This window comes from Zootoca vivipara, chromosome 10 (genome assembly GCF_963506605.1).
Source record: "Zootoca vivipara chromosome 10, rZooViv1.1, whole genome shotgun sequence".
Classification (NCBI taxonomy): Eukaryota; Metazoa; Chordata; class Lepidosauria; order Squamata; family Lacertidae; genus Zootoca; species Zootoca vivipara.
This window is the reverse complement of record NC_083285.1, coordinates 32,278,949-32,306,928: the sequence shown is the minus strand read 5'-3', so window position 1 is coordinate 32,306,928 and position 27,980 is coordinate 32,278,949. Positions and strand designations below refer to the sequence as shown.

Sequence of the window (27,980 nt, the reverse complement as noted above, 5' to 3'; positions counted from 1 at the left end):
CTTTTTAAATTCTGTGAGTAGATCGCAGTCTCTTGGAAGTTGGCCACCCCTGGTATTTATCAACAGTTATTGAGGTGTAAGTGTTCTCGAAGCTACGAACATGAGTTTGACCAAACTGCGGGAGGCAGTGCAAGACAGGAGTGCCTGGCGTGCTATGGTCCATGGGGTCACGAAGAGTCGGACACGACTAAACGACTAAACAACAACAACAACAAGAGTGGCCTTGCTAGTCAACAAAGGAGTTTTAGCCCATACATACTGGTTTTAAGTAAGGTTTTATTACAATGCAATGGTATATAACCTCACAAAATAAACAAATGAACTTATTTCCCCAGGTAGAACCACTACTCAGGTTTTAAAAAGGAGGCCATATTGCCAGTTTTCGTTTTAGAATTTCTACAGACCGTTGCTTGCCAGGTTCAAACCTTGAGATGAGCTCCTTTATTTTTAAGGCTGCAATCCTACACATTTATACTTGGGAGCAGAGCCAACTCACCAATGAAGTGGGGCAAATGCACACATCTCAGGCAGCAGAAGCAGAAAATATGACACCTCATCCACCCCACTGCCGGCACTGCCACCAAAACACTGCCCTCTCACCCGTGAGAAGCAGGCGTTCCAGCACACAGCGTTGCTCATCTTCTGGGGGTGGAGAAGATGCGAAGCAATGCCTTGACTCTCTGCACGTTTGATGAGAGGTGGGGGCATCCTGCTGGTGGCTGAAGTGAAGTGGATGGGGCACGGCGGGCCAGGGAGCTGCACATTCTTGTTGCGCCTCAGGTGGCAAAATGGGATGGACCACCCCTCCTTGGGAGTAAGAGCCATTTAACTCAGTAGGACTTTCTTCTTATGCAGACGGGCATAGGGTTAGGTTGTAAGAACTGTAGGGATTTCATGGGTCAAGAAAGCTGATTCTTTCTCCTATGAACCTTAAAATCATCTACAAATGCAGACAGGTGAATCTAAGAGTCCGTCTGCACAGCAATTTATTCTCAGGAAATGGATAGATGCCAAAGTAGTGCAACAATTCCCCAGAGTCCTTACAGACACGCTGGAGGCCAGAGCCTTGGGTAGTCCCTGTCACCTGTGTAGCTGATAGGAGCAGAGGGCCATTGGTCTATTTAGTGCAGTATTGCTGATACTGATTGGCCCACTGACTGGCACTCTAGAGTTTCAGGCAAGGATCACGCCCAACCCTGCCTGGAGCAAGTACTGTACCACTAAGCTATGATGGACCTTCCCTTATGGACCAGTGCAATGCATATTACAGCACAATTTACATTATTGGGCTCTGGGTGTCCACATGTTCAAGGGAACTTGCATAACTCACTTCTCTCATTTGCTTTGATTTGGCATTTAAAGCCCTGTAGATACAGCTCAGGTGTGTCCTCCTGAGTACACTCCTCCAGATAGAAAAGTTCCCACGATAAAGGCTTTTGGAGTCATGGATAGTTTTACAACATTCGCAACAATCCAACATCCTGGTGCCTTCTGCTGTAGGAAACGCTCTTCAGCTTGATATTCAAGCTTGACATACAGCTGTTTCGGGATAGTAAGGCATGAACGGCAGGACTCTCTGTTTGAAAACATTTGCCTGCCGAAAAGAGAGCCATTGACCTTGCTTGCGACTCTTGAAAATGCCAGCTAGCCAGAAAGAGGCGTATATTATATTACGGGCATGTGGTTTGTCAGTGTTACACTGCATGCCTTGCAGAAGGTCATTTGCAAGGTCATGGTGGCACAAACTGAAACAGAGGATTCCGTACAGCTTCTCTAGTGTGTAGTTGGAGCTGATGATACTTTCCATAGTTGCTATGTTTTATTACAGTGGATTTTTGCATTTTGCTTGTGGCGCTGATGGTGTAAAATAACCTACATGGAACACACCAGAAGAACAGCACATTCACATACACAACAGTTATACTGTGGTCTGTGCTGAATAGTATGGAAAACACCACCAGCATAACCCTAAAGAACCAAACCCCATTGAGTTCAATTGTACCAACTACTGGGTAGACCTGTGTAGGGTTGTGTTGTAAAGGTGGGTAATTACTGTCACAGCCGGTGTACAAAATTTACAGTTTATAGAGGCAGTAGAAGCATTGAAAAGGATCGGATTGGAACTTCTATGCTAGCATCACCATATTCTCCCCTGCCCACCTCGATGTCCAAGGCAGGGGGAAAATAACAGGGTTACATTACATATAAATTGAGAAGTTTTCCATTGTGATATTTTGCACACTATGAACTATCTCACTTTTAGTACTAGCTAGCTCAGCTGGTCTCTGAAGAATTGCTAATCACCATAAACCTGAATGTGCTTTGCCCTTTGCAGAACTCTTTCCTTTCATAAAACTGCATGATTGAGTTCCATGGAGATCAAAAGTGCTTTTAAATGTTACACTTGAGCCTTCCTGCTTTGTTTTTCTTTAAGTACATATTGAAGAGCTTCTCCATAATCCAAAACTGTACCAAGACTCTCTTTTACATACAATGAACTGAAACACAGATTTCTTCCCTAACCCCAAAGAAAATCTGCAAGGCTTTTTTATTAGCATTGAAAGCATGGCTATAAAAAAATAAAACCAGAATTGGATTTGCATTCCAGTTTTTCAACCATCAGTTTAGTTTGGAGAAAGCCCACCAAAACATTTAAGTGCTCCTCTCCGTTGGAGGGGCCTCTTGAATGGAATTAGTAATATGGAGCATCAAACACTTTTTGGGGGGTGCTATTTGATTTCTAAAGGCTTCTGTGTAAAATGATACCACTATGGCAGTAAAGACAGAGGCAGTGCAAAACCCTAGAGGCAGGAACATGAGTCTCCAATGGCTCCCCTAGTGGCCAAAATATAATGACAATTTGCTCCTTTCTGAGGCAAACTGCCTCACCCTACCTGGTTAAGGCTGTTTAATTGCTATAAAAAGCAGAGGTGTGTGAAAATTGCCTCTCAAAATTCTCCACTTTATTTGTGGGCAGAAAAATGGGAGTGCTATTTCAGCAAAATTTCTGTGAGGGAGGAGAAATTATCCAAAATTTTCTTAGGAATGGAGCTGACCATTAGCAGAATGGTATCTCTTTTTCTTCATTCCTTTTCTCTAAAGTTTCTCTCCACCCTCTCCCCCTGCTGCAAATGAAAGCAGCCGGCACTTTGTTGAAAGCCTGGCTGCCGTTCTGCATCCTCCACACAGACCTGAAGTTGCTCCAGGTCATAGAAGTGGGGGAAATGATGGTTGCCCCACACAAAAATGGTAGAACATATTCAAATAAAATTCTGCAAGGCAGCCATCTTTCTCTCATCCCATAAGAAAAAGAAAACCACAGAACCTGTCTCAGAAAAATGTCTTCTAAGAATTTTCAGCTCATCTCTTATAAAAACAAACAAACAGCATGTCGGTGTTGTTTTTCTCCTCAGTTGGGAAAAATACACATATGAAAATATAACTTAAATTCTCTCTGTCATTTTGGGCATCTCAAAACATGAAGTGTTTTTCTGCCTGAGCCAGCTCTGCCTGCATGTCCATTCTTGACAATAACTAGGGTTTTAACGTGGCACAGTTTAAAAACCCAACATAGAATTATATAATATTAAAATATAGATGTCTTGGTTAAATATAAGGTCATTCCCCTTGTAGAAAGGGAGACGGGGCAGATATATTCACAAATGTACACATTTTAAAGTGACGTCTCCTCTATATACATATTTTTGGTCCGGTGGAATTCCAAGGGCCTCGGATTTCAATGGAGAGCCTCCTTCTCGTTGCTGTTGGGAGTTCTCAGCAATGTCCGAACGTGGCCGGAGCTGGTTTCAAATCTCAGCCAGCTCATAGTACATGATAGATGAGCTTGGGATGAGGGGTCTCCGGAGTGCCTGGCTGTGACTCAGGGCTGGCACCGGGAGAATCCTGCAGCAAAGTGGAGTCCTGCAGAGAGAGACCCGCCTGGTCCGAGGAAGAGATTCTATCCACTATGCTGGACAAACAATCCAGGCTGGAGAGGGCTGTGCTCACTTCAGACGGATAGACTGGGGCGGGGGAAGAAACAAAGGATATTCAATGGAAAGTAATAACATTAGACTTGGCATTAGATGGGCAGACTTAAGGCCTGTGGGATCTCTCTCTCTTTTTAGGTAAAGCCAGTGCTTTTCCCCCAGGTGGTACCGGCACCTCTTTTTGTTGTTGTTAAAAAGTGTGGCACTTACTGTAACAACTTCATGGTGAGTATCTCTTTTTCTAGAAAAAAAAGCACTGGGTAAAAAAACACACACTGAGATCCACTAATCAGAGCTAGATCCAAAATAGAGATTGGTGTTGGGGTGGAGTCAGAGGCAACATGGTGGTTCAGAGAAAGAGCCAATTACATCCTGCTTTGAGTTGATTTGCCTCAAGATGTATCCGGGTGTCAGCAACCAATGTTGGAGATGTCAAAATGAGACATGTGGTGGGGATGCAAACACATCAGGGTGTTCTGGGAGGAAGTTTACAGGGAATTAAAAAAAATAGTGAAATACTCATTTAAGAAAAAACCGGAGATCTTCCTATTAAGCATGTTAGGGGAAGATATCAGGCCACAGGATAGATGTTTGATAAGTTATGCCACAGCAGCAGCAAGGCTACTAATTGCAAAAGATTGGAAGTCTCAAAAGGTACCAACCAAGGAGGAATGGCAAATTAAAGTAATGAATTATTGCAATTTGGCTAGGAAATATGAAGAAGTAAAGGGAATAAAGAAAGAAGATAGTGTGAAAAATTGGAAATCATTCATGGACTATATTAAGTGCCAGGCGGAAAAACCAAATCTATTACAGGACTGCTAAACGCTCAGATAACAACATGGCAGAGAGAGAGGAAAAAGAGAAGAGAGAGGAATAGGACATAAAAGGAAAGAAATAGGAAAATAGGATAGAAAGAATGTACAAAAAGTTGTGGAAGATCAGCAAAATAAATGGTATGCTGTCGAAAAAGAAATTAAGAGGTGTAGACATAGATATGAAGGAAAATTGGCAAGACAGTTTAGTGAAGGTTAAGAAGGGGAAGGGGTGGGGGGATGGGGGGGAATTCAATAAAATAAATTGGTAAGGATTGTAGATTTTGTGTAACGATTTGCAATAACCAAATAAAGTTTTTTATATATAAAAATTTTTTTTAAAAAGAGTTGATTTGCCTCTACAAATCTACACCTGAGGCTGCAAACATAAATAATGCACATTCACACTGGGTTTCCCCCCTCAAAGAATTCTGGGAACTGTAGTTTATTAAAGGATGCTGGGAATTGTAATTCTGTGAGGTGTAAACTGCATCGGCCAAAATTATTTGAGGAATAATGGGCTTTAGATGGGCTTTAAAAGTATAGTCCAGGCATCCCCAAACTCGGCCCTCCAGATGTTTTGGGACTACAACTCCCATCATCCCTAGCTAGTAGGGCCAGTGGTCAGGGATGATGGGAGTTGTAGTCCCAAAACATCTGGAGGGCAGAGTTTGGGGATGCCTGGTATAGTCTGTAGGAAGGTTGAGTTCCTTTGTTCAACATAATCTTCACATGGGGCAAAAGCCTCCTTTGCTGTTGTCGTCATTAAACAACTGAGAACCAAACACCCCTGCTGATCTACCGAAAAGCACCCAGAAATCTACCAGCAGATCTCAATCTACCTTCTGCCAGCTCCTGATCACTATGGTTTATTGCTTTGTATATATTTTTTATCCCAGCTTGAGCAGTTGGTAGAGAATATAAATGAAATGCAACTAAAAGTGCCCTCTTCAAAGCCTGTTGGCCCTTTGCTGATCTTCCACAGAGAAAGCACCTCTCTGCTCTTGATATTATCAGCACTTCCTTGGAGTGGGAAAAGGACTCTGAGCCTTACCATTTTGGAGATCAGAGCAATAGACATTGTCATGAGCGATGTTTCTTCTAGACCACATTGGGATGTTGCGTTCAGCCTGAAAGAGGAGAGAAGAAATGAGTTTCATAGCAATTCCTGCAACGGCTACTACTTCTGCTGCGCTGGTGTTGGGCACCCAAGAAGGAGCACCCCAAAATAAGACAGGAAGCTATGGCAATATGGAGATTATGTTCCAACTCCACTGACAAAGGCAGTGAATACCAGTTGCTGGAAACTGCAGGTAGGTAGAATGCTGTTGTGCTCAGGATATGCCTGGGGGCTTCCCAAGGGTATCTGGTTGGCCACTGTGAGAATAGGATGTTGGACTAGATGGGTCACTGGCCTGATCCAGCAGGCTCTTCTTATGTTCAGCATGGGAAGCTGCTTTGGTCTACCTAGCTCAGCATTGTGAGTTGCCAGGGATTGAACTTGAGGCCATTTTCATGCAAAAGCATGCACTCTCCTGCTAAGCTACAACCATTCCCATAAGTGAACCCCCTCAATCCTCCTGGGCCGTGTTCAGAAAGTGGTGGTGGGGGATGAGTGTTCAGACCCCTGGGCTCTCACTTGTGGGGTGCCTCAGGGTTCTGTCCTCTCCCCCATGCTTTTTAACATCTACATGCAGCCGCTGGGAGAGATCATCAGGGGGTTTGGGCTGGGTGTTCATCAGTATGCAGATGACACCCAGCTCTACCTCTCTTTTAAATCAGAACTAGTGAAGGCAGTGAAGGTCCTGTATGAGTGTCTGGAGGCGGTTGGAGGTTGGATGGCGGCTAACAGATTGAGATTGAATCCTGACAAAACAGAAGCACTGTTTGTGGGGGACAGGAGGCAGGCAGGTGTGGGGGACTCCCTGGTCCTGAATGGGGTAACTGTGCCCCTGAAGGACCAGGTACGCAGCCTGGGAGTCATTTTGGACTCACAGCTGTCCGTGGAGGCGCAGGTCAATTCTGTGTCCAGGGCAGCTGTCTATCAGCTCCATCTGGTACGCAGGCTGAGACCCTACCTGCCCGCGGACTGTCTCGCTAGAGTGGTGCATGGTCTAGTTATCTCTCGCTTGGACTACTGCAATGCACTCTATGTGGGGCTACCTTTGAAGGTGACCCAGAAACTACAACTAACCCAGAATACGGCAGCTAGACGGGTGACTGGGTGCGGCCGCTGAGACCACATAACACTGGTCCTGAAAGACCTACATTGGCTCCCAGTATGTTTCCGAGCACAATTCAAAGTGTTGGTGCTGACCTTTAAAGCCCTAAACGGCCTCGGTCCAGTATACCTGAAGGAGCGTCTCCACCCCCCATCGTTCTGCCCGGACACTGAGGTCCAACGCCGAGGGCCTTCTGGTGGTTCCCTCGCTACGAGAAGCCAAGTTACAGGGAACCAGGCAGAGGGCCTTCTCGGTAGTAGCGCCCGCCCTGTGGAATGCCCTCCCACCAGAGGTCAAAGAGAACAACAATTACCAGACCTTTAGAAGGCATCTCAAGGCAGCCCTGTTTAGGGAAGCTTTTAATGTTTGATGGATTTCTGTATTTTAATATTTTGTTGGAAGACGCCCAGAGTGGCTGGGGGAACCCGGCCAGATGGGCGGGGTATAAATAATAAATTATTATTATATTATCAATAAAGGTTTTCTTTCACAAAGAAACTTTATGGATGGACTTTACTCATAGTCTGACTGACAGCCATGTTTGGGGTTGGAAGGGATTTTCTCCTAGGTTAGGGTGGCTAGCAATGGCCCTGTGACTGCAGATGTGTGGGTGCTTAGTTTTGTGTTGCCTCAAACCAGGTGCCTTGTTTGAAATTGGTCCTGCCTATTTGCTTTGCTGCTGTCCTTTGCAGCTTCCTTCTTCCGTAGTCCAAAAGATTCTGGGTCCTGTGTTTGTAGGAAGCTGCCCATGGAAGCTCCTCATGCTTAGCTTCCAAAACAAGAGATTTGGGCCTGTGGGGTTTATGGAGCCACCTGCCTTGAAAGCCCTGCTCCCAACACCCCCTGGTGTATGGTTACTCAGTGGAATGTTTATGTACTCAGAGATTCTCTATACCATGCCACATGTTCAAGGTCTGAGACCTGACGTTAAAAGAAGGGGCCCTGGTGAGCTGTGCTTCACTTTGAAGTCTTGATCTTGCCTACCTTTCAAGAGGAAGTTGGTTGGAAGACCTTTCCAACTATGTGATACTATAGTATTATTATAGAATCATATAGTATTGCTGCTGCTGCTGCAGAAAAGCGATGGAGTGGCAGCTTAAAATCTATGTGGTGCAACAAAGAATTGGCTGCATGAGCGTTTGTTCTCCGCAGCTACTCTGTAATCACCATTTCATTTCTGAAATGCACTTCATTTCTATCCAACCCCACTTCTCTCCATCCCTGCTCCCCCACCTCCCAGCGAACTACGTATGTAAATACAGTATATATATATATCCTTGCCTATTCAGATTACACTTCGTGGATCTGATGGGCTCCAGCCTACAAAAGTTTACTAATGAACCAAAGGAGGATGCCTCTCAATAAAACATGCAGAACAGCAAAACCACAAACCAATGCATGATAAGACGCTTTGTTACAATATTACTACAAACAGTAGTACAGTAATCACATGGGCAGATCAGCTACTGAGATTGCTTCCAGACAGGAGTTTTTTTGCTGTGCGTCCACACACAAGTTTTGTTTTTTGCAGTGTCCCATATTTTGGGGGGAGGGGGTTGTTTTATATTTAATCCAGATTTAATTTGACAGCTGAACATCCAAAAAGTTTTTTTTAAAAAAACCCTGTTAAACATCTGCACTCGCTGCTAGAGCGGAAGCTCATTAGCATCATTTGCAGGGGGGGTGTCACATGTGTGGTGGTGACCTTTTCATGGGTGGCCTCTATCACTCCCTCTGCTACTTCTATTTGCTGCTTACTCTAGCACAACTTGCCATTTTGTTCTGGGTGCCCAAACAATGCAAGACATGGCCAGATTTCAACAGCCCAGTTAGAAGGAACTGGTTTCTCAGGGACTCTGCTGGGTGGGAACACCTTGCAGACTAATACCGTAAGTGCATTGCAGGGGTTTGGACTAGATGACCCCTGGGGTCCCTACCAACTCTATAATCCTATGATTCTATTCTATGTTAATGCGTTGTGCACTTTTTAAAACACATCATTGCCGAGGTCTTGGGCAACACCTCTATATATCCTGTGCAAGCCTTAATCCAGTAAATATCAGCTCTTGCCCAAGACCTTGATTTAAGAATTAAAAAATGTAACGGAAATTTATTTTGTTTAGTGCAAGCTTCCATTTGCTGATTGTGAAACAAAATAATTGATGCTTTTGCACATTTCCTGGTTTGTTTATTTTTCAAGAAGATGTATGCACACACAGAGAGACAGACACACACACAGCGGTACAGAAATACCTGTGCACATGCCCAGAACAGAAAATGGCACTGGAGAGGAGGGATGGTTGAGAGGAGGGAATATACAGTACTATCTCTCAATACACTCCATCGATGGGAAGCAATGGAGTAGCAACGAAAATCCATGACTGGGAGAGGGGAAGAGGACAGGAATGTGTGTAAGCTGATGTTCCAGACAGATGGTGCCAGACAAATAAGGTACACAGAAAAATAGGATCTGAGTGGCCCATTTGCGATTTAAGCCCTTCCCCACAATCTAGCAGCAGCACCCTGAATTGCCACAGCTGGTAGTAGTAAAGGTAAGCATTTCTTATGAATTTAGTTATATCGGATGGAAGCCAGGCCCTAGACTGAACGAAGTGTACTTTTCTGCTTGCTGGAGGGGGAAAGAAACCATTGAGAAAGCAGCCAGGCAGCTCAGGCTCAGTTTTAGGAGTTCCTTTTGGCTTCCAATATTTCCTCAACGCTCTGCTCGTAGGAAGAAGGGGAACGAAAGCCAAGCAACCTGGGGCATCTCCAATCTGTGTGAGCTGCACTGACCATGGAGAATGGATTGCAGCAAGAGAAAGCCGCAGCCAGCCAGGACAGGACACTTTCCCAAGCGCATCAAAGCTTGGCACATCCGGAGCCAAATGCCTGGTGAAAAGAATGTGGTTGCAACAACAACAACAGCCCCATAACACAATGTTTTCTCCATCAGCAGGGAAGAAAAACTAGGAGAAAACAAGCATCATCTCGGAGGGAGCTGTTGTTTCCACCATAACCTTGTTGTCTATGGTTAAATCTTTTGATCAAATAAACATACTGTACAGTGGAAAACTCTGACAGCGCAATACTTGATCAGAAGTAAGTTAGTTCAATACCTAGGACTAAATCCAAGGAAATTTACACGCCGATTTCCGATGATCTTCCTCCTAAAGAAACGTGCTTAATAGGACCGCAGGCGACGTCTCCTTCAGCACGCCCAGAAAACTGGATTAATTAGAATTTAAGGACTTTTCACTTGCCTGTCGATTTCAAACGGCTTTTCAAGATCTGAGCGTCTGGCTAATTGCTTTCATTAAGAGTGATCTAGGACTAACACCACAAATCATAAACATGTTTACTTCCATAATAGGGAACACGCTGAGTTCAACGTTCGCTTGCTTCCAAGAAAACACGCCCCGGGTCACAGCCGGAAGCGCATTGCCTCGCTTGCAATTTCCTGGCCACGCGCGTTACAAAGAATCGTGCGTAAGATCGTAGCGCAAAGTGAGCGCAAGTTTTGCCTTTATTACTTTGCTGACCCGGCCACGACGACAAAACGCGCGACTTTCTCACGCAACCGTGTGGTCCCATCTCCATGCGAGGAGTAAAACTGACGTGCCTACTAGCACAATTCGGCTTATCCTCCCAAATTATTTGGCCTAAAACTGCAACTTGCCAGTTATTAAAGTCTTTTGCATTCTGTCACATTAATCGGAAGGATATACCTTAGACGACTTGATAAAAGTTGCTAGCTTCTGAACAACGCAAGGCTCTTCCTCAGAAGCAAGCAATTTAGCCAATAACGCAACTGTTTATGAAATCACCAAAAATCCATTTTGTTCTGACGCAAGTCAATTCGTTTCAGCATTAAAATAGATCATACGCTCACATTTCTCAGCATCTGCAGGCGCGCGGGCGCACAGGGACACGCGAACGGCTCCCGTATTATTGTATTTGATCATCTCCACCAGCAGAGAGGTCTATCAAAATGGGAGGACTGGGTTCAAGCGCGTGCTCAGCGAGGAGAATTTGCACTGCAATACTTTACCAGCTTACTTGGGAGTATTGAACTCAGTACTGTACTTTGTTTTCCCTCTGCCAGGTGAGATGGATAATGACCTACCTCGCAGGATTGTTGTGGATGAGGAAAGCATTTCCAAAGCACATTGGAAATTCTCTAAAGACGACTAGGAGTTTATCACAATGCCTTCCTTGCTCTGGGTGTGCGCGCACGCGCAACTAGCAAGATGTTCCATCCTCGCATCAGCTTAGTGAGCGCGTGTACCTTGCTCACTGAGGTTCAAAAGATTCTCCACTCTTGCCGTTTCCCCTCTGTTAGCCTTTACCTTCCCAAAGGCTGATTTGTGTTTGTTTATCTAATCTGTCTTTTTTTTTAATATGGGTGCGCAATCTGTTTTTATTGTGATCGCGCTTAGGCAAGCCGCCTCGACTGAGGCGTTAAGCCTCGGAAAGCAGGAGTGGAAACCATATCAGGACAAACCTAGACATAAAATGATCGTCGGAGGAAGATTCTTCCAATATCGCTATGCCCTTCTGCTCTGCAGGAAGACCGGGCGCAATACGTAACCTTGAAGCGCTTTTTATTTCCAGGCGGCTTAAAGAAGCGCCTACCTTTCCCCTCGCGGCACTCCGAAGCTCCCCGCGCGCTTCACACCCGCCACGACCCCCGACTGGCCCCCACGCAGCCTCTTCCTCTGGGAGAGTGCGAAGAGGTCCCCTTTCCCTCCCTGGCCCGGTCCACCAGCCTCGAGTGGGGTCCCTCCGAAGTCCTTACCAAGCCGTCGGAGCAGCTGGAGGTGGGGCTGTTGGGTTCGGAGCAACTCTGTCCGCCGGGCAAGCGGTAGTAGTGGTGAACTTGCTCCCTCAGCAGCTCCTGGAGGCTCTCGATGTAGCGGATGGCGTTCCTCAGGATCTCCACCTTGGGCAGCCGCTGGCTAGGGTTGGCCGTGGTGCACCTCTTGAGAGCCTCGAAGGCTTGGTTGACTTTCTTCAGTCTCCGCCTCTCCCGCAGGGTGGCCGCCTTCCTCCGGTCCACCGTGCTCGACTTCTTCTTGCAGGCTTTGCAAGCCCACAGCAGGCAGTGGCCGGCTTGGTGGTGGCCCGTGGGCGCCCGGACGTGCTCCTCGCCGTCGGATCCCCCGGGCAGATCTGCCGGGTGCGCTCCGAAGGAAGAAGACGACGACGAGGACGACAAGGAGGAGGCTGCCATCCGCTGCGCGAAGTCCTCTTCCACCAGTTCCGTCTCGGGGGAAGGGATGCAGGAAGAGCTGTCGTAGAAGAAGACGGCTGAGGATGGAGAGAACTGGCAGCCGTCCATCAACTCGTCCATCCTTGGAGCTGGGGGCGGCGCGCCAGGCACCCGGGATCTGGGAGCCGGGCAGGCCAGGCCAGGGCTCTTTATACCCGCAGGACAGTCTAGGCTGCCCACCCAGGGGCTGCCTACTTGCTCAGAGCATCATCGCCATGACCCCTACTTAGGGGATGGGATTGGACGGGGGGACGTCTGTGTAGAGCTTCCCCCTCCTCTCTCCCAAGGGGACAACAGTCTCTTTCCCAGCTCCTTTTGGCTGCTGCTTTTTAAAGGCGTGGATTCAGGAGGCGCAATTAGTAACACTTTGGAGATCAGAGCAGAAGGAAGAGAGGCAAGCAGGAGCAACCAGGAGCGGGTGGGGAGAGAGAGATGCCGCCTTTCAAAAAAGCTACGGCTCAGTTAAGTGTCAAGTCAGTTCCCGCCTTCAGGAAGCCGATGGTTCCATCCTATGCCGTCTGTTTAGAAGGAAATCCCACAGGGCAAGTCCTCTCTCCAAGGAAGGGTGCATTCCTAACTCCACTTTCCTGGGAGTTTAGGACTTTCTTCTGAGTAGACGTGGCTAAGAATGGAGCTTTAGAACGAGCTGACCTTTGTTCTTAAGAAGAGAACAAAGTTGGACAATCGTCGAAGATTTCAAGTAGCCGCGCTTCTCCATGGAAGCAGAGATACCAAACGGAGCACGAAGGACAATTGAAAGAACCAGCTCAAAAGCCTTTAGGCAAAGCTTTTCCTGCTGTGCCTATGAGTTAAAAATTAGGCCTACCATGTGTGTCCGCCCCGGTTTCAGAGGGACGATCGCAACCCTAGAGTCTTTATCTTGTTGTTGTTTAGTCGTTTAGTCGTGTCCGACTCTTCGTGACCCCATGGACCATAGCACGCCAGGCACTCCTGTCTTGCACTGCCTCCCGCAGTTTGGTCAAACTCATGTTCGTAGCTTCGAGAACACTATCCAACCATCTTGTCCTCTGTCGTCCCCATCTCCTAGTGCCCTCAATCTTTCCCAACATCAGGGTCTTTTCCAAGGATTCTTCTCTTCTCATGAGGTGGCCAAAGTATTGGAGCCTCAGCTTCACGATCTGTCCTTCCAGGGAGCACTCAGGGCTGATTTCCTTAAGAATGGATAGGTTTGATCTTCTTGCAGTCCATGGGACTCTCAAGAGTCTCCTCCAGCACCATAATTCAAAAGCATCAATTCTTCGGCGATCAGCCTTCTTTATGGTCCAGCTCTCACTTCCATTCATCACTACTGGGAAAACCATAGCTTTAACTATACGGACCTTTGTAGGCAAGGTGATGTCTCTGCTTTTTAAGATGCTGTCTAGGTTTGTCATTGCTTTTCTCCCTTTTCTCTATCTTAGAATCATCGAATTGTAGAGTTGGAAGTGACCCCGAGGGTCATCTAGTCCAACCCCCTGCAATGCAAGAATCTTTCGCCCAACGTGGTGCTCGAATCCACAACCCTGAGATTAAGAGTCTCATGAGCTACCTATGGACAGTAATAGTAATAATACCAGAACACACACACACACTCCTTTCTAATGACTGATCAAAACTTTCAGGACTCCTGGCTTTCCAATGCGTTGGGCTTCGAGAATGATACCTAATGTTCTACCAGCAATTGGGAATTTTCTGATGGGCAGGAGGAGAAAAAATTTCACATAAGTCTCCTTCCACCCCACCCCCTCAAAGGTTGACACATTCTTAAGATCATTGGGCAAGCAAAGAGTCAACATTTCAAGCCCCTTGACTTTAACAGTCCTGAGGAACGCCCTCCCATCAAATGTTAAGGAAATAAACAACTATGTGACTTTTAGAAGACATCTGAAAGCAGCCCTGTTTAGGGAAGTTTTTAATGTTTGATCTTTTATCCTGTTTTTAATATTCTATTGGGAGCCGCCCAAATGGACAGAGTATTATTATTATTATTATTATTATTATTATTATTATTATTATTATTATTATTATTACAGCAGGGAGAGATAAGGATTTGTGGAGTGGGGCGCATGGGGTGTTAAAATCTTGACTTGTTTTTTTCCCGCCCAAGCCCCTGCTTCTGCAGAGTCACCGGGAGCCACTGCTTTAGCCCAAGCATCTCTTGCCCTGCCGCCTTTCCTCCTCGCTCTCTTATTTCCCCCCCCCCCCCTTGCTGCAGTTTCATTTTGCCAGAGGCTGCGCCGGAGGGAGGCGGTTCCAATCCTGCCTCTGCACCGTTACAGATGCGTTCCAGCTGCCACCGCCCGCCCCGCCTTCTCTCAGTGTAAAGTTTCGAGTCTCACAGACCCTGAGTAGCTTGACACGAGGCGGTGGGAACAGCCTCCCCGAGGTCCCAGCAATTAAGAAGTGCAGCAGGGCAGGGGGAGGGACGGGGAGCCTCAAGGTGGGCTAGGTAGGAAAAGGCCTTCGCCAAGGCCCCAACAAACTTTTCAATGGCCCAGATGTGAAAGGGGAGGCTTCCTAGGCAAACAGCTGGTTTCCTTCGGCTTCTTTCCTAACTGCTTGCTTTCCCCAGTTCGCATCCTGCACTTTTTCAGCGCTACTTTTCCTATGTAAAGAGATCGGTATTAAACGTGCGCATAGGAAGGGAGAGGGCAGTTTCTATCCGTGTTCCTGAGTCCAGATGCAGAGAAAGTTCTTGCCTTCTGGCAAGGCTTCTTGCTGGCCTGGATGCGAGAAGGGTGGGGGAAGAAGTCAGTCTAGGAAGGCAAAATTCGTTGCTCCGCCCACATTTGCTTCTGGACCCGCCCGCCACTGGAATGTGGCCCCCGGAACATTGCCTTGAAAGGAATGCGGCCCTCCAGCTGTTGAAAATGTTTCCAATCAATTACGTAGTGTAGGCGAACGAATTCGAAAAGGAAGTTAAACCATTGACTTCAGTGGACTAATCCTGATTTTGTACGGGTCTTGGGTTCATTTTGTAACGTATTTGTTACTTTTTAAAAATAAAAAACACTTTATTTTTCAGTGTTGAAACGCATCGAAAGAGAAGTAGTAATAAGTAAGTCAAAAGGTATTCGAAGGGGCGTACACAAATACAGACCATAGCTGCCAAGTTTTCCTTTTTCTCGCGAGGAAGCCTATTCAGCATAAGGGAAAATCCCTTAAAAAAGGGATAACTTGGCAGCTATTAATACAGACCCAAAGTAAACTGTCTTGTATGAAGAATTAACAGATGAATTGCTGAGTCCCTTCTTCGCTTCTCAAAGGAGAGCAGTGATTAGGGCTATGTCTACACTTAACCCACGCCCCCCCCATCTGGAAATTTTACTGAGAATTGGAGATCTCGTCCATCTTCACTGGGGTGGATCGATCATCAATAATAATTGATGATGGACCACTTTACAATAAATAAAAGCGAAAGGTAACAGAGGTGCCTTCAAAATATCTATCTATCATCTATCTATCTATATAAATTCACCTTTCCTTGATATATAATATATATGTTTTAAATATGCTAATACAGTACATGATATAAAGCTTTCATTTTAGCGAAGGCGATTTCTGCCTATTATAAGGAACAGGCGTGTCTGTCTCTCACACACGCTTTGAATATATTCCCCACTTGAAATACAGGTCAATGTTTTGAGTCATCTCTCCCCTAATAACTTCCCAGCCACCATAGCGTTGGCTAGGGCTGGTGGGGAGTTGTCGCGAGCACCAGGTTGGCGAAGGCTGCTCTAAGCAGTTTGCGAAGGGGGACACGCTGGTAGAAAATGAACTTCTGGATAAAACAACCGGCGGATCCGTTCCTCTGGTTTCAGGGAGGAATCGCCCACCAAGCAAAGAAAGAGGTATCTGGTGAGCTGTAACTCGAGGACTGGCTCCGATGGAGGTTTTGAGCTCGCGGATTCCCCAGGGGCGAAAATTAACCCGTTTACCGATTTTTCTTCCGAAGAACACAAATAAACTTGTTGCAAGCGCCAGCCGCCTTTTCCAGGGCGCTTTCTCTGCAAATCAGCTCGGTGGCTGAGAGGGCCTCTCAGCGGGGCTAATAATACAGTTTGATTGCTATCAGGAGGACCAGAAGCGCTGCGCGTCGCTCGCCTTGTTGCTTCGTGACCTCAGGGGGCATAAAATATTTGAGCAGATGCGCAAAGGGATGGGAAGCATGGCTGGTGCAGTCGAAAAGAAATCGTTAAGAAGGCGAGAACTAGCCTGGATGAAGGGTACACCATCAGCTCACAGAGAGCTGATTATTGTGGGCTGAATAGAGAATGTGCAGAGACGCCAGCCAGTTATATTGTGCACATTCGCCAGGCGTTGCTCAGAAAGCGCTTAGTAGCTTTTGCATATTCACCGCCAATGTGCTGTTTAAAAAGCTCGCTTATGGCGAATGTGCACATTTTCAAGTCAACAGCCCTGAAGCCCCAAATCATCACTTGACAGCCAATCATGCTTCTATCAGGGAGTTTCTGAACGTCTGAAAGTGCAGAGGGGAAAGTGCCTTTACAGGAATGCTGTCGAAATATATGGCAATAAAAGGTTTCTTCAGATTTTATAAGGGGAACTCGGTATTTTCCCCGGGAGGAGAGAAATCGAGTCTTTTTCAGAGTTTATTTGGAGTTTAGATGCACCCTCACAGAGAAACAAAATCGAGCCAGTGTCTGCACCTGATGAGCAAAGCGCGTTTGAAGCACACAGACCGCCCCCCAAACCATAGAAACTGTAGTTTACCCCTCACAAAGCTTAAAACACACTTAACAAACTACAGGTTCCGCAGGATTCTTTCCTGGAAGCTATGTGCTTTAAATTTATGGTGTGTACGCAGCCAAATGCTTCTTTCTTTCTCTTGAGTAAGAAGCGATTCCTCCAGCCTTCGTTGTGATTATTATTGAAGGGATATTTGCGTTTACAGCACATCAGCTCTCGTCTCCTTTGTCCAGAGCTTTTGGGAAAGTCCTCGGCTGCTTTCTCCTGCTAAAAGGAGCGCTGGTCTCTGTGTGTCGTCACTCCAGCAAATGGGCATTTGGTATCTCTCGGAGGAGCCGGCTCCCTTTTTGTAAGTCGATCTCCAAACAAATTTGCAAACGTCCAGCCGGAGAGAGGAACCAGAGAAGCAGGGAGTGGGGAAGCAAAGGAGCCTCCCCACCCCCCAAGGAGGCACTTGTGGGAACCGGGAACCGACTGAGTGAGTGAAAGGCTGCACGTGGAGGGGAGAGAGGCTCAGAGAGCCGGCAAGAAGTTGACCCTTTCCCTCTCCGACATTTTCAGAGGCCTCTACAGAGCTGTGAAGATTTTTACGCAGGGCTCACGAGAGGCTGGCTAGAGATTGAACCTGCTTTCAATTCCAGGTCCAGTATTCCAGGTCCAGCCAGTATTCAAATCAATGGGAAGTCAAGGGCGAACTAAGCTCTCGTTGCCAGTCAGAAAAAGTTGCCAAAACTACCGAAGGACAAGGAGTCTGGCCTGCTCCCATACTTCTGCGTATGTTTCTGCTAAAAGGTAAAGGTAAAGGGACCCCTGACCATTAGGTCCAGTCGTGACCGACTCTGGGGTTGCGCGCTCATCTCGCATTATTGGCCGAGGGAGCCGGCGTATAGCTTCCAGGTCATGTGGCCAGCATGACAAAGCCACTTCTGGCAAACCAGAGCAGCACATGGAAACGCCGTTTACCTTCCCGCTGTAGCGGTTCCTATTTATCTACTTGCATTTTGACGTGCTTTCGAACTGCTAGGTTGGCAGAAGCTGGGACCAAGCAACGGGAGCTCACCCCGTCACAGGGATTCGAACCGCCGACCTTCTGATCAGCAAGCCCTAGGCTCAGTGGTTTAACCACAGCGCCACCTGGGTCCCTAATGTTTCTGCTACACAGGATCTATTCCACATCCCGTGGAAATTCCAATACAGTACAGTACCCGTACTTACTTTTTTGCTACAGTGGGGGGGGGGAGTTTGCTAATCTTTGCATTTATCAAACACAAGGTTGTTTGATGTATAGCCTAAAGCAAAGATTCGCACCATGTAAATAAGTGACAGAAGAATGATAGGCAGTCTTAAGATTGATAACATGGCAATCGTTTTAACTGAGTTTAATACGGGATTTTATTTTATTTTTACATTGTTGTAACTCGTCCTGGGATCTCATGGTGAAAGGCGGGTAGCAAATGTTGCCGTCACTTCCTCCTTTGTCAGGAATGCAGGCGGCTCTGCAGCCATGCGCCTTCAGCCAAAGTGTTCTGGGGATAGAGAAACTTCTTAGGAATGCATGACAGCCGCGATTGATTTGGAAGAGAAGGCTTGGAAAAATACAACCACGGGCAACATTCAGGTAAAAGAGAGAGAGAGAGATTTTATACAAAGACCCGCTCAGATGGAGATGGCTGAGTTGGGAACGCGCGACAAGGAAAAAACTCCAGCTCGGGATGTTGGTCCTCAAGGAAATGATTTCCTCCTTAGAAAGCTCAGTCTTTCACCATTCAACATATGCGGGGTGGGGGGCTGGCACCTTCAAGGGGTCCCCAAAGACTCCGACGCCGCTGGCAGATTCCCTCCCCCTCCAGCCCTAACCCCTACCCGGCTGCGCCCAAGAGCGCACCTATGTCAACACAGCCGTACCTGCCCCAGAGGCTTGAGGGCTCCGGCCCAGCTGCAGAAGCCATTGGCCTGGCCTGGCCGAGATCAATAGCGGCCTGCTGGAGGCAACAGGAGCATCAGGCCAGGGGCAAGAGGCTCTCTGGTGCTGCCCGGGTTCCTTGTTCCAGAGGCGCTGGGTGCCTTTCTCTCCAGGCAGCTATGTATGTATGTATGTTTTAAATTTGTATACCGCAGTTCATCTGTGGATCTCAAGGCGGGCGGTTCACAACATGGCATTCTGAAACAATCCGGTGACTTCAGCTCCTTCCACAGCCAGCCAGCCCCATCTAAACAAGGCAGCAGTTTCAACAGCTAGAAATGAATTCAACAGATGCTCATTAAACCAAGCAATCGAGGAATTCGAGCATGGATCCTAGCTGAGGGTCGGGCGGCGGGGTGAGGTGGGGAAGCTTGTTGGTTCTCACTGGAAGGATAAATGACCAACTGGGGTCCGGGTTCAGATGACACACTGCTGGGTTTGAAGCCACTAGAGTTCTCCCGAAACTGCCTGCAGTTGAGGGTAGAGGAGATGGAACGCTGTTCAGATTCACGATGCATTCTAGTTATTTTGTATGAGTCTATGCACTGTGAAAAAGAGCATCGGATTGGCTCCATGCTCATGATTCTGTTACTAGAACCAGAAGTGTTCAGCAAGCAGATGAAGTGGATTTATTTTTTCAGCAAAGGGCCGTGACAATCTTGTTGACATGACAAAGGGTGCTTTGGGGCGGGGTGTGTGCGTGCAATACTCCAAACAGGTCATTGATATATAGCAAAGGGGTCAATGACAACATTTTTTTAAAAAAATGTATCAAATATCATCTACAAAGGGTAAATTGGATTATTATTGTGGGGTGCAGTATGGACTGGCAATTTGACAGAGTCAGGCCAATATATTTTGGCACCTCATGTGCCCCCCCCACACCTGGCCTCATGGGTGGGCTGGCTCTGCATTTTGATGACAACGCCATCACATGGACACTGAAAACAAGCAAACCTGCATGCATGCGGAACTCCAATTTCCATTTTTATAAATACCATACAGTACTAGGTTAAGGTCTGGTTAACAACAATAACCATTTTTTGTAATGTATACAAGTTTCCGCCCCCTCCCCGTTCTGTTTTGTTTTATACATGGGTTCTATTTCACAATGTGCCCTACCTTACAGGGTTGTCATGAAGACTACCGTGAAGCGCTTTGAGCTCTCTGAAGCTCCATATTGGTTATGGCAGGCTTCCTCAACCTCGGCCCTCCAGATGCTTTGAGACTACAATTCCCATCATCCCTGACCACTGGTCCTGTCAGCCAGGGATCATGGGAGTTGTATGCCAAAAACATCTGGAGGGCCGAGGTTGAGGAAGCCTGGGTTACGTATGGTGAAAGAGGGTGCATGAGGTCATCAGCTTACTGAAACTTGGCAAGCCTGGGACAGGACAGTGCCTGAATGGGAGACTGTTGTAGGATGTAGGAAGTCCAAGCTGACCTTGTTTCAATCAGCCCCAAGCCGAATAAATCTCTTTCCTTCGTTCTCCAGCTGCTCCCTTTGCAGGCCACCTTCTACCTGGTGGGTGGGCTTAGGGGAGCAAATAAGGGGGGGGGGGGTGGAGAGACCTCTCACTAGATCCAGACACAAAACCTGCTTATCTTTCTCCAGAGTTGTGCTTCCAATGGCCGCGTTTGCTTTGGCTTTAGAGTTGGGTAAAGATTATCATTCTTAATATCAAATCCAAACAGTGTAATTGCAAACACACCCGGGGTCTCTTTGGCTGCAGCCACCGAGGTCGCGTTGGGCTGGGGGGCGGGGGCGGTCAGGCCCGGGGACTATTTTCTTTCTTTAATGATAAACCTTCTTGGAAGTCCCGCTTACTCCAAACAATTTCTCACGTTACTGCGCTTTGCAGGGAGAAGACAAGGACGGAAGGGGAACCCAACACCGTTCGGTACGGCTAAAACATCACAAGGAAGATCTGGGACTAGGCGGGGACGCACAGACATTGGGTGGGTGGGTGGGGGGATAGTTTTCGTTCCTGGCTGCTGTTTCCTTCGGATGGTTTGGGGCTCCTAAAAGCTTTCCCGCCTTCGAGAGCGGCAAAGTCGCGCCAGGGACAGTTTGGTCTCTCAAGGCAGTGGAACTCTACCCTGCAGGCCATTTCAACTTGAAAACAAGGGCAGCGTTTAAGTTTCTAGGCCTTAAGACACAAAGACTCTGCTGGTAATAAAAGAGAAGCGTCGTTCAGCATCTAGGTTCGCGAAGGGCTACTCTTCATACACAGAGATTTGCTAAATTCAATTGCTCTAAGGATAATAAACCAGGGTTTTCTCTATACAATGCAGTACAGTAGATCGCTTTTGGACTCAGTGGGACTTTGATGTAAAGTCGCTAAGAAGAGTGTGACGTGAACCTGCATTTATGACAGTCGCAATATACATATGAAATTTGTGCAGATAACATTACAGTTTTGGAGTGGCTGAGTGTGTAAAAAGAACTATTCTCTGAACACAATCGTCTTCCAGAGTTTGGATTGGTAGGCGACCGTCAAAATATCGGAGTAAAATTCTCGTTTTGTAACTCAGATGCCAGATTAGAGTCCTCTGCGCATTTACTCGGGAATAAATCCTACTGAAAAGTTAGAGACCTTCTCTATGGCATAATGGACTATAGAGAAGGTCTAACTTCTAAAGACCTGACCAGTCATTTAAGAGAGAGGGGGAAATGATGCTTACAAAAAGAATAGGACAAAATTTTGAGGTCAGGCGAAATTATATAACACGTAGAATTGAATCGACAGCGTGAATCTATCCCTCTTTACTCGGAAGTAAGTCCTAGGGTGTTAGGCCGCGTAAGCGGGCCCAGAACTGCCCTTCTAGAAGGCGACACGATGCAAGATTGCTTTGAAAATCATGATTATTCTATCATACTAACAGCTCGGGCCTGAGCTATTCTCTATTGAGGATGGAGCGCGATAAAAAATCTGGCAGACGCAATTTTGCCTATGAATCACACACGCACAGAGAGTCCATGTTTACTCAGAAGAAAGTCGCACGGATTTCCATGTGCCTTACTCCCAAGTAAGTGAACGCAGGATCGAGACTTTAGGAAGATGCAAAGAATGATGTTTGGACAGCCACAGCCCCTTAAGATAGGAAGGCAGGGGGAAAATCTCCAGATCAGCAGTCTCTGAATGAGAGGCTGAGAGATCTGCCACCCTTGAGATTAAATACTCTAATACTAATACTAATTACCCCGCCCTTTACCTTAAGGTCCCAGGGCGAGTTGCAGCATTAAACCACAATATTAAAAACAATTTGCAATCATAAATATCACGAGAGTCCCAGAGCATAATTAAATTAGTAGCACCAAATCACAAAATACGCAGAACCCACAAAGCGCCTGGCAGAGAATTGGAAATGTTGCCTCTCGCTTTGCGTGGTGAGGCTGGCGGGGAAGCAGGACTGGAGGAGGGCAGGGAAGAGAGACGTGGGGGGAGGGTTGTGGATTCTTGGTGGTCGCCCCTTCCTGGGATGATAAACAACTCTGGTTACAACTAAGGGCTGTTCTCCCTGGGAGGAAGAGGCTCTCCTTGCCAGCCTCAGAAGCGGATTGTTTTCCTCCAGAGGTGAGCGCTTGGCCCCGTCCTCTCAGCCACTTAACCCCTTCATCATGTGAGACGCCCCTTCTCCACATCTCAAGGGACTGGACAGCCTCCTGTCGGAGCCTCTGGATCTCACGCCCATCCATTCTGCTTCAAACAAGGCTGGAGTGCAAGCCAGGGGCACAACCCGCAAATGGGGGGGGGGGGGGAGGGAATAGATCCTGGCAATATGCGAGATCGGATGCAAAAGGCACATCCGGAGGAGTGATCTCCGGAAAGTCGGCAAAAGAACAAGAAAAGCGTGGATTCGCGGCAGTAGATGTTCTTTGAATGCATGAGGCCTAGCGACTTGATGGATTTTAAATCTAATAACAGTTTGGGGAGAAGAAATACAGCGTGGGAGGTTGTTGGGTAAAAGCGACAAGCGAAGAAGGCAAGCTATAAATAATGAAAGTGCTCTCTCTCGCTCTTTCTGTTCCTAAGCCATTTACTCTGCTGTTGTCCCATTCATTTTATGACTTCAGAGGAGGCACTCGTATTATTTCAGTAGAGCAAATGGCCAGAGCTCGAACTTAAAATAATCCCACGCACGAGGAAATGCCATCCGTTTCAATAATCGGTTGGTAGTACGTTTCTGAAAAAGCGGCCCCGATTGTTCCTTTTTTGGGGTCGAGGTTAGAGAAAGAGAGGAACCTATATCATTTATCTCTCCCCACCAGCTTAGAGTCATCAGTTGAATCACACAAATGCCAAAAGGCTAAAAATATTCAAGCATAGCTTCTTTTTTTACACAAAGAAATTTATTTTACAACCTTGGAAACTTTATCTAGCTTTTCTTATATACAGGATCACTTTCCACATTTTAAATAGATAATAATTTTTTTGTCTTTTAAAAAAAGGGAACAATAGATAAAGAAAAGTACTAACATTATATACAAAAAACAAAAACAAAACCCACGCAAACAAAAACCCTAAATCTCAGGAACTTTAAAAAAGAGAGAGAGAATACAAGGCAACCAGGAACTTCCTTCAAACAGGAATGAACTGTGTTACCCAAAGAAAAGACCCTCAGTAAACCACAAGGCAATATATTAATTATAAAAGGAGAGGGTTGGGGTGGTCGAGGCAACGTTCGGTAAAATAAAAATACCTCTGAAAATTGGTTTTGCGGGAAGGGGGGTGGGGTGGAAATGAAAGCGGGCCGGCGCACTTTTGTCGGAGGGCAAAACTTCCTTTTAAGAAGATGCGTTTTTTATTTGTTCAGCTGTGTGTTCTTTTCCACAACGCCGCCCTCCACCCCATCTAGGATTTCCAGAAGATTAAATTAATTGTGATTTAGTCCAAAGGGCGAAGTGGAGGGGGGGGCGGAGAGGGAGGGAGAGAAACCATCCCTTGCGGGGCTGCTGCATGTTTCCAAAAATACTACCAGGCCGGCTACTTCTCCACGACTTCCTCCCCGCTGGGTACTTTGCGGTCTTCCGACGAGATGCTATCCACGATAGAGGAGAGGCAACGGAGGCTGCTCGACGCGGACGAGTCGCCAAGGGGATTCCCTGGGTTTGGAAGGGGAAAAGGCAGTTTAGCGCACATGGGATCGGGGCCCCGTCCTCCTCACGAGCCACTTGTGTTTTTGAACCTTAAAGCACCACAGAATCCCACGGTAGGAGCCCCTCAAGGACCCACACACTGATCATGGAAGGGGCGGACGGGCGCGTCAGATCTGTTTTGTTGCAAAAAGGTGCAATCCCAAGATCTACCAACCCAAAGTCAGGTGCAAAAGGCAAGCAGTTTAGAATAAAATCGTGGTGGCGGAGATTCTGAATTCGGCCATTTATTGTCAGCACGGGGCTGACACTTCTGGTTACCACCTATATATATTCGTTTCCTCCGCAGAATTCAAGGAGTTGGGGTCTCATCGTTAAAAGAATTGGCAGCCGGAATCCCTTGCAGATCTATTCCAAATGACGGAGAGATCGACCACCTACTTAGACAGATGCAGCAGACTGACAGGGTTACCCCCCAGGGAGTTATTTGGAAACGTGAATCCTATTCATTTCCAGCAAGGATTTTACTCACAAGCCCAAAACATCCAAAGTAAACTAGTACAACGTTTTCTAGTTGAGGGGAATTTGCGCCTCTCAGAGGACGTGTTTTTAGGATCACAGGCAGAGGAGGTCCCTCCCTATTGCGAAATGTGCCGCTGAAAGGATCGGGTCCGCTTCCAAGTCAGTGAGCTCAGGACAAAGTGGGGGTGCGGTGTAGTGCGATCATGCAGGCAACTCCCGAGGCAATTCACTCTCCTGAGCCATTCAACGCGAGCCCTCCAAAAAGCAAACGCATTGGGAAGATTACCCAGGTTTGGCCTGATAAAAGAGCGGAACAGGTGCAACTCGCAGCTGGTGCTGAAAGGAAACGTCGGGATTCCTTCTGTGCGCTTCTCCTTAGAGCAGAGACTGCGCTTGCAAACTTAAGTACCCGCGCTGTAGAGAGGAGGTCCTGCTCAGTTCAGTGCTTAGGATCGCGCTGTGCCTGATTTACTAGGGGAGAAACTTTCAAAGGCGTCTGTGAGCCGCCCCCTCCCTTTCCATTCCAAACCAGCCTCCATCTCTCGGGGAAAGAGTCCCTTGACAAGCAGGGCTGCTCCAGGGGACCCGTCGGCGCCAGAAATGTGGGACTTCGTGTGTGTGTGCGCGCGCGCGCAAATGTGAGTAGCCAAACCAGGCGAATCCTGGTGAAAGCATTTGGGCTGCGGGTGGGGGAAGAGAGGGCGTAGTAGGGGGCACAACAATCCCGAGTCTCCCAGCCAGATGAAACACCCCACCCCTTGTCAGTGTGGAGCTTTACCTTCCTTGGTGCCGATGGGCAGCGCCCTGGAATGCTCCGAGCCGCTGGGCCAGTTGGCGCTGCAAGGGCTCAAGAAGTCGGGCGGGGGCACCTGAGGAAGGAAGGAAGGAGAGAGAGAGAGAGAGTTGGGGGCGGGAATGGGGCAAGGGGAGGGGGCTGGCACGAAAGGGGAGTGCCGATCGGCGGCAGCAACAGCAGCAGCAGATCCGCCGCTGGCCCGGCTGCGCCCCCCTCGCCAACTCGGAGCGGGGCTAAGGGAGGCGACCGCGCCTTTTGCGCGCGGCAGTGGCGCTTACATGGCCCTGCTTGGCGCTGCCGGGGAAGGCGTCTCCGACGGCGCCCCCATTGGTGGGCAGCAGGAGCTGCTGGTGGGTCTTGTCCTGCTGGTCGAGGCGGTGCAGGAGGTCCTGGAGCCTCTCGATGTAGCTGATGGCGCTGCGCAGGATCTCCACCTTGGGCAGGCGCTGGTTGGGGTTGGCCACCGTGCGCCTCTTGAGCGCCTCGAAGGCCTCGTTGATCTTCTTCAGGCGCCTCCTCTCGCGCAGCGTGGCCGCCTTGCGCCGGTCGGTGGGCGCCGACTTCCGCTTGCAAGTTTTGCAAGCCCACATGAGGCACTGGCCCGGGCAGTGGGGCGCCTGCAGGCCCGGCGGCGCCAGCACGTGCTGCTCCTCATCACCCCCGATGCTGCTGCTGCCGCTGCTGCTGTCGCCTCCGCCGCCCCCTCCGGCCTCCGGGGCCAGCTGGTCGGGGCACGAGCTGGGCGACAAGGGGCCCTCGCTGCCCGGGTACAGCGGCGATCCCTCGTCGGCCATGTCCAGGGCTTGCAGGCCTCCATGGTCGCCGGCGTCCAAGTAGAAGAAATAGGAGCCGGGCTCGAAAAGGTCCATCATCATGGCTCTCCCGCCGCCTCTGCGCGCCTCTCTCGGAGGGGCTCCCGACCGAGAAGCCCCCGCAGAGAAGCCGCCCGGCCCGGCGGAATTTAATTAGCGCGCTGACATCAGGGCCCCCGGCTGCTTTATATATAGAGTCGCCGCTGAAACCCTATCCCCGGTTTAGCTGTCGCTGCGCATCACCCTCGGCGAGCCCGGCCAACACGACGCTCCTTCTGGGTGCTGCTGCTGGCCGGACAGAGGGACAGCCAGAGACCATCCTCGCCTAGTCGAGGAAGAGGCCTTGGGGAGAGATCCCCTTCTCCGCAAAGCGCGCTCCCAGCTTTCTGAACCCGAGACCCGTCCAGCACAGCCAGAGTGACAAAGTTGGACACATGGGAATCGCTTGCTGGCATGGGCGTGAGTGAAATGCAGCAGGTTGGTTTCAGGCCAAAGGCTTCAAACGAAAATCCCCTCTTCCCTTCCCAGCCTTGGGCTAAGTATAGAACTCTGGCTAGGCTCTAATGATTATACTTGCAAATAGGTCAGGTAATAACTTGGTGGGGTTGTGGTTTTTTAAAACAAACACAACAACAACAACAACAACAACAACAACAACAACAACAACAACAACAACAACAACATAATAATAATAATTTGTACACCGCCCATCTGGGCAACAACATGTCGCTCCTAAGGCCTAAATGTCTTAGGACCAGCTCAAGGGCGCAAAGCAAGGATGGGGATCTTGTGGTCCTCTGGATGTTGCTGGAGCACATCTCCCATCAACCTTGACAGTTGGCTGTGCTAACAGTAGGGGCTGGTGGAAGTTGGAGTCCACAAGTTTTCAATCCCTATGATAAAATGAAAGTAGCCTGGGACCTGCTGCTGGTAGTGCTTGGGCTTCTTGAAGAGGAATTGGGAAAGTTTAAGCATGCTCTGGGTGTTGTAGGACAACTCTCGTCACCATTGGCTGCACTGGCTGAGCCTGACAATGCCAGGAGGGTGACACAGGTTCCCGATCCCTGCTCCAGGGGATGCTGCCAGGAAGAAGAGCCCCAGCCTCTAATGCTGCTGGTGGAATGTGTCTGGGCTCTGTTCCTGGCATCTTCCAAACCATGTTCTGTCTAGTGAGACTTCAGGTTAAACTGCTGGATTAAGGGCGAAATAGAAATAATTTAACCAATCACAAAACCAGACTGGTTCTTGCCGCTGTGCACTGAGTGGGTCTTGTGCCATATCTAGCCCACCTCAAATTGTTCAGCTTGCAATTCAGCCAATATTCAAAATGAAAGACTTACAGATGTTAATGGTAAGCCCAGAACAAGCCATGGTGGAAACTTGTAGTTTGTTTTGGAACAGACCATGAGCTTGGGTTCAGATGTAATGCTAAGCCAAACCATGGCTTGGCCTTGGGTAGTGCAGTGGCAGCAGAACCGGGGGTGGAGCGTAGTGGCCCCAGTTTCTAGCATGCTTGCACATTTTTGCTTAGCCACAATTTAGTGTTATGCACAAACTGAACCACTGTGATGCTGCAGATACAAAGTGATGAATGGAGGTGAGCCAACCATTCCTCTGGGTGTGCATGCAGCCACATGAAAAAACAACTAATCTGTGGTGAGACAATTGGATAGCTAAATCAAACCTCCTTGGCAAGACAATTTTTATTATGTCACCACTTCTCTGGATATACGATCTGGATAAGATGCTCTGCTTGTATCTATGGCCGTAGGGTCTTTCAGTTA

At 48.0% G+C, this 27,980-nt stretch overlaps 2 protein-coding genes across 8 annotated transcripts; both read right to left on the bottom strand.

The window, feature by feature from the left end:
- Window positions 1-2: 2 nt before the first annotated feature.
- MYF5 (myogenic factor 5) lies at window positions 3-13,710 on the bottom strand. The gene is made up of 3 exons (XM_035126921.2): window positions 11,822-13,710; window positions 5,859-5,934; window positions 3-4,022 (listed from the first exon to the last, which is right to left on the bottom strand). Exons 1-3 carry the CDS (start codon window positions 12,374-12,376, stop codon window positions 3,823-3,825), a joined length of 831 nt encoding a protein of 276 aa, XP_034982812.1. The 5' UTR covers window positions 12,377-13,710; the 3' UTR covers window positions 3-3,822.
- Window positions 3,968-26,612, bottom strand: MYF6 (myogenic factor 6). Of its 7 annotated transcripts, none has more exons than XR_004693316.2 (5): window positions 25,663-26,612; window positions 25,367-25,457; window positions 23,949-24,075; window positions 5,859-5,934; window positions 3,968-4,022 (listed from the first exon to the last, which is right to left on the bottom strand). XR_004693316.2 is itself a non-coding variant. In XM_035126925.2 (4 exons), exons 1-3 carry the CDS (start codon window positions 26,257-26,259, stop codon window positions 23,957-23,959), a joined length of 807 nt encoding a protein of 268 aa, XP_034982816.1. In that variant the 5' UTR covers window positions 26,260-26,612; the 3' UTR covers window positions 13,758-18,531; window positions 23,949-23,956. The 7 variants fall into 7 exon arrangements, 3 of the variants coding, with proteins under 3 accessions (XP_034982816.1, XP_034982814.1, XP_034982815.1); XR_004693314.2 differs by lacking the exons at window positions 3,968-4,022; window positions 5,859-5,934 and adding exons at window positions 13,758-18,531; window positions 18,911-19,240; XR_004693308.2 differs by lacking the exons at window positions 3,968-4,022; window positions 5,859-5,934 and adding exons at window positions 13,758-18,531; window positions 18,911-19,436 and having other exon boundaries at window positions 25,663-26,610.
- Window positions 26,613-27,980: the final 1,368 nt, after the last annotated feature.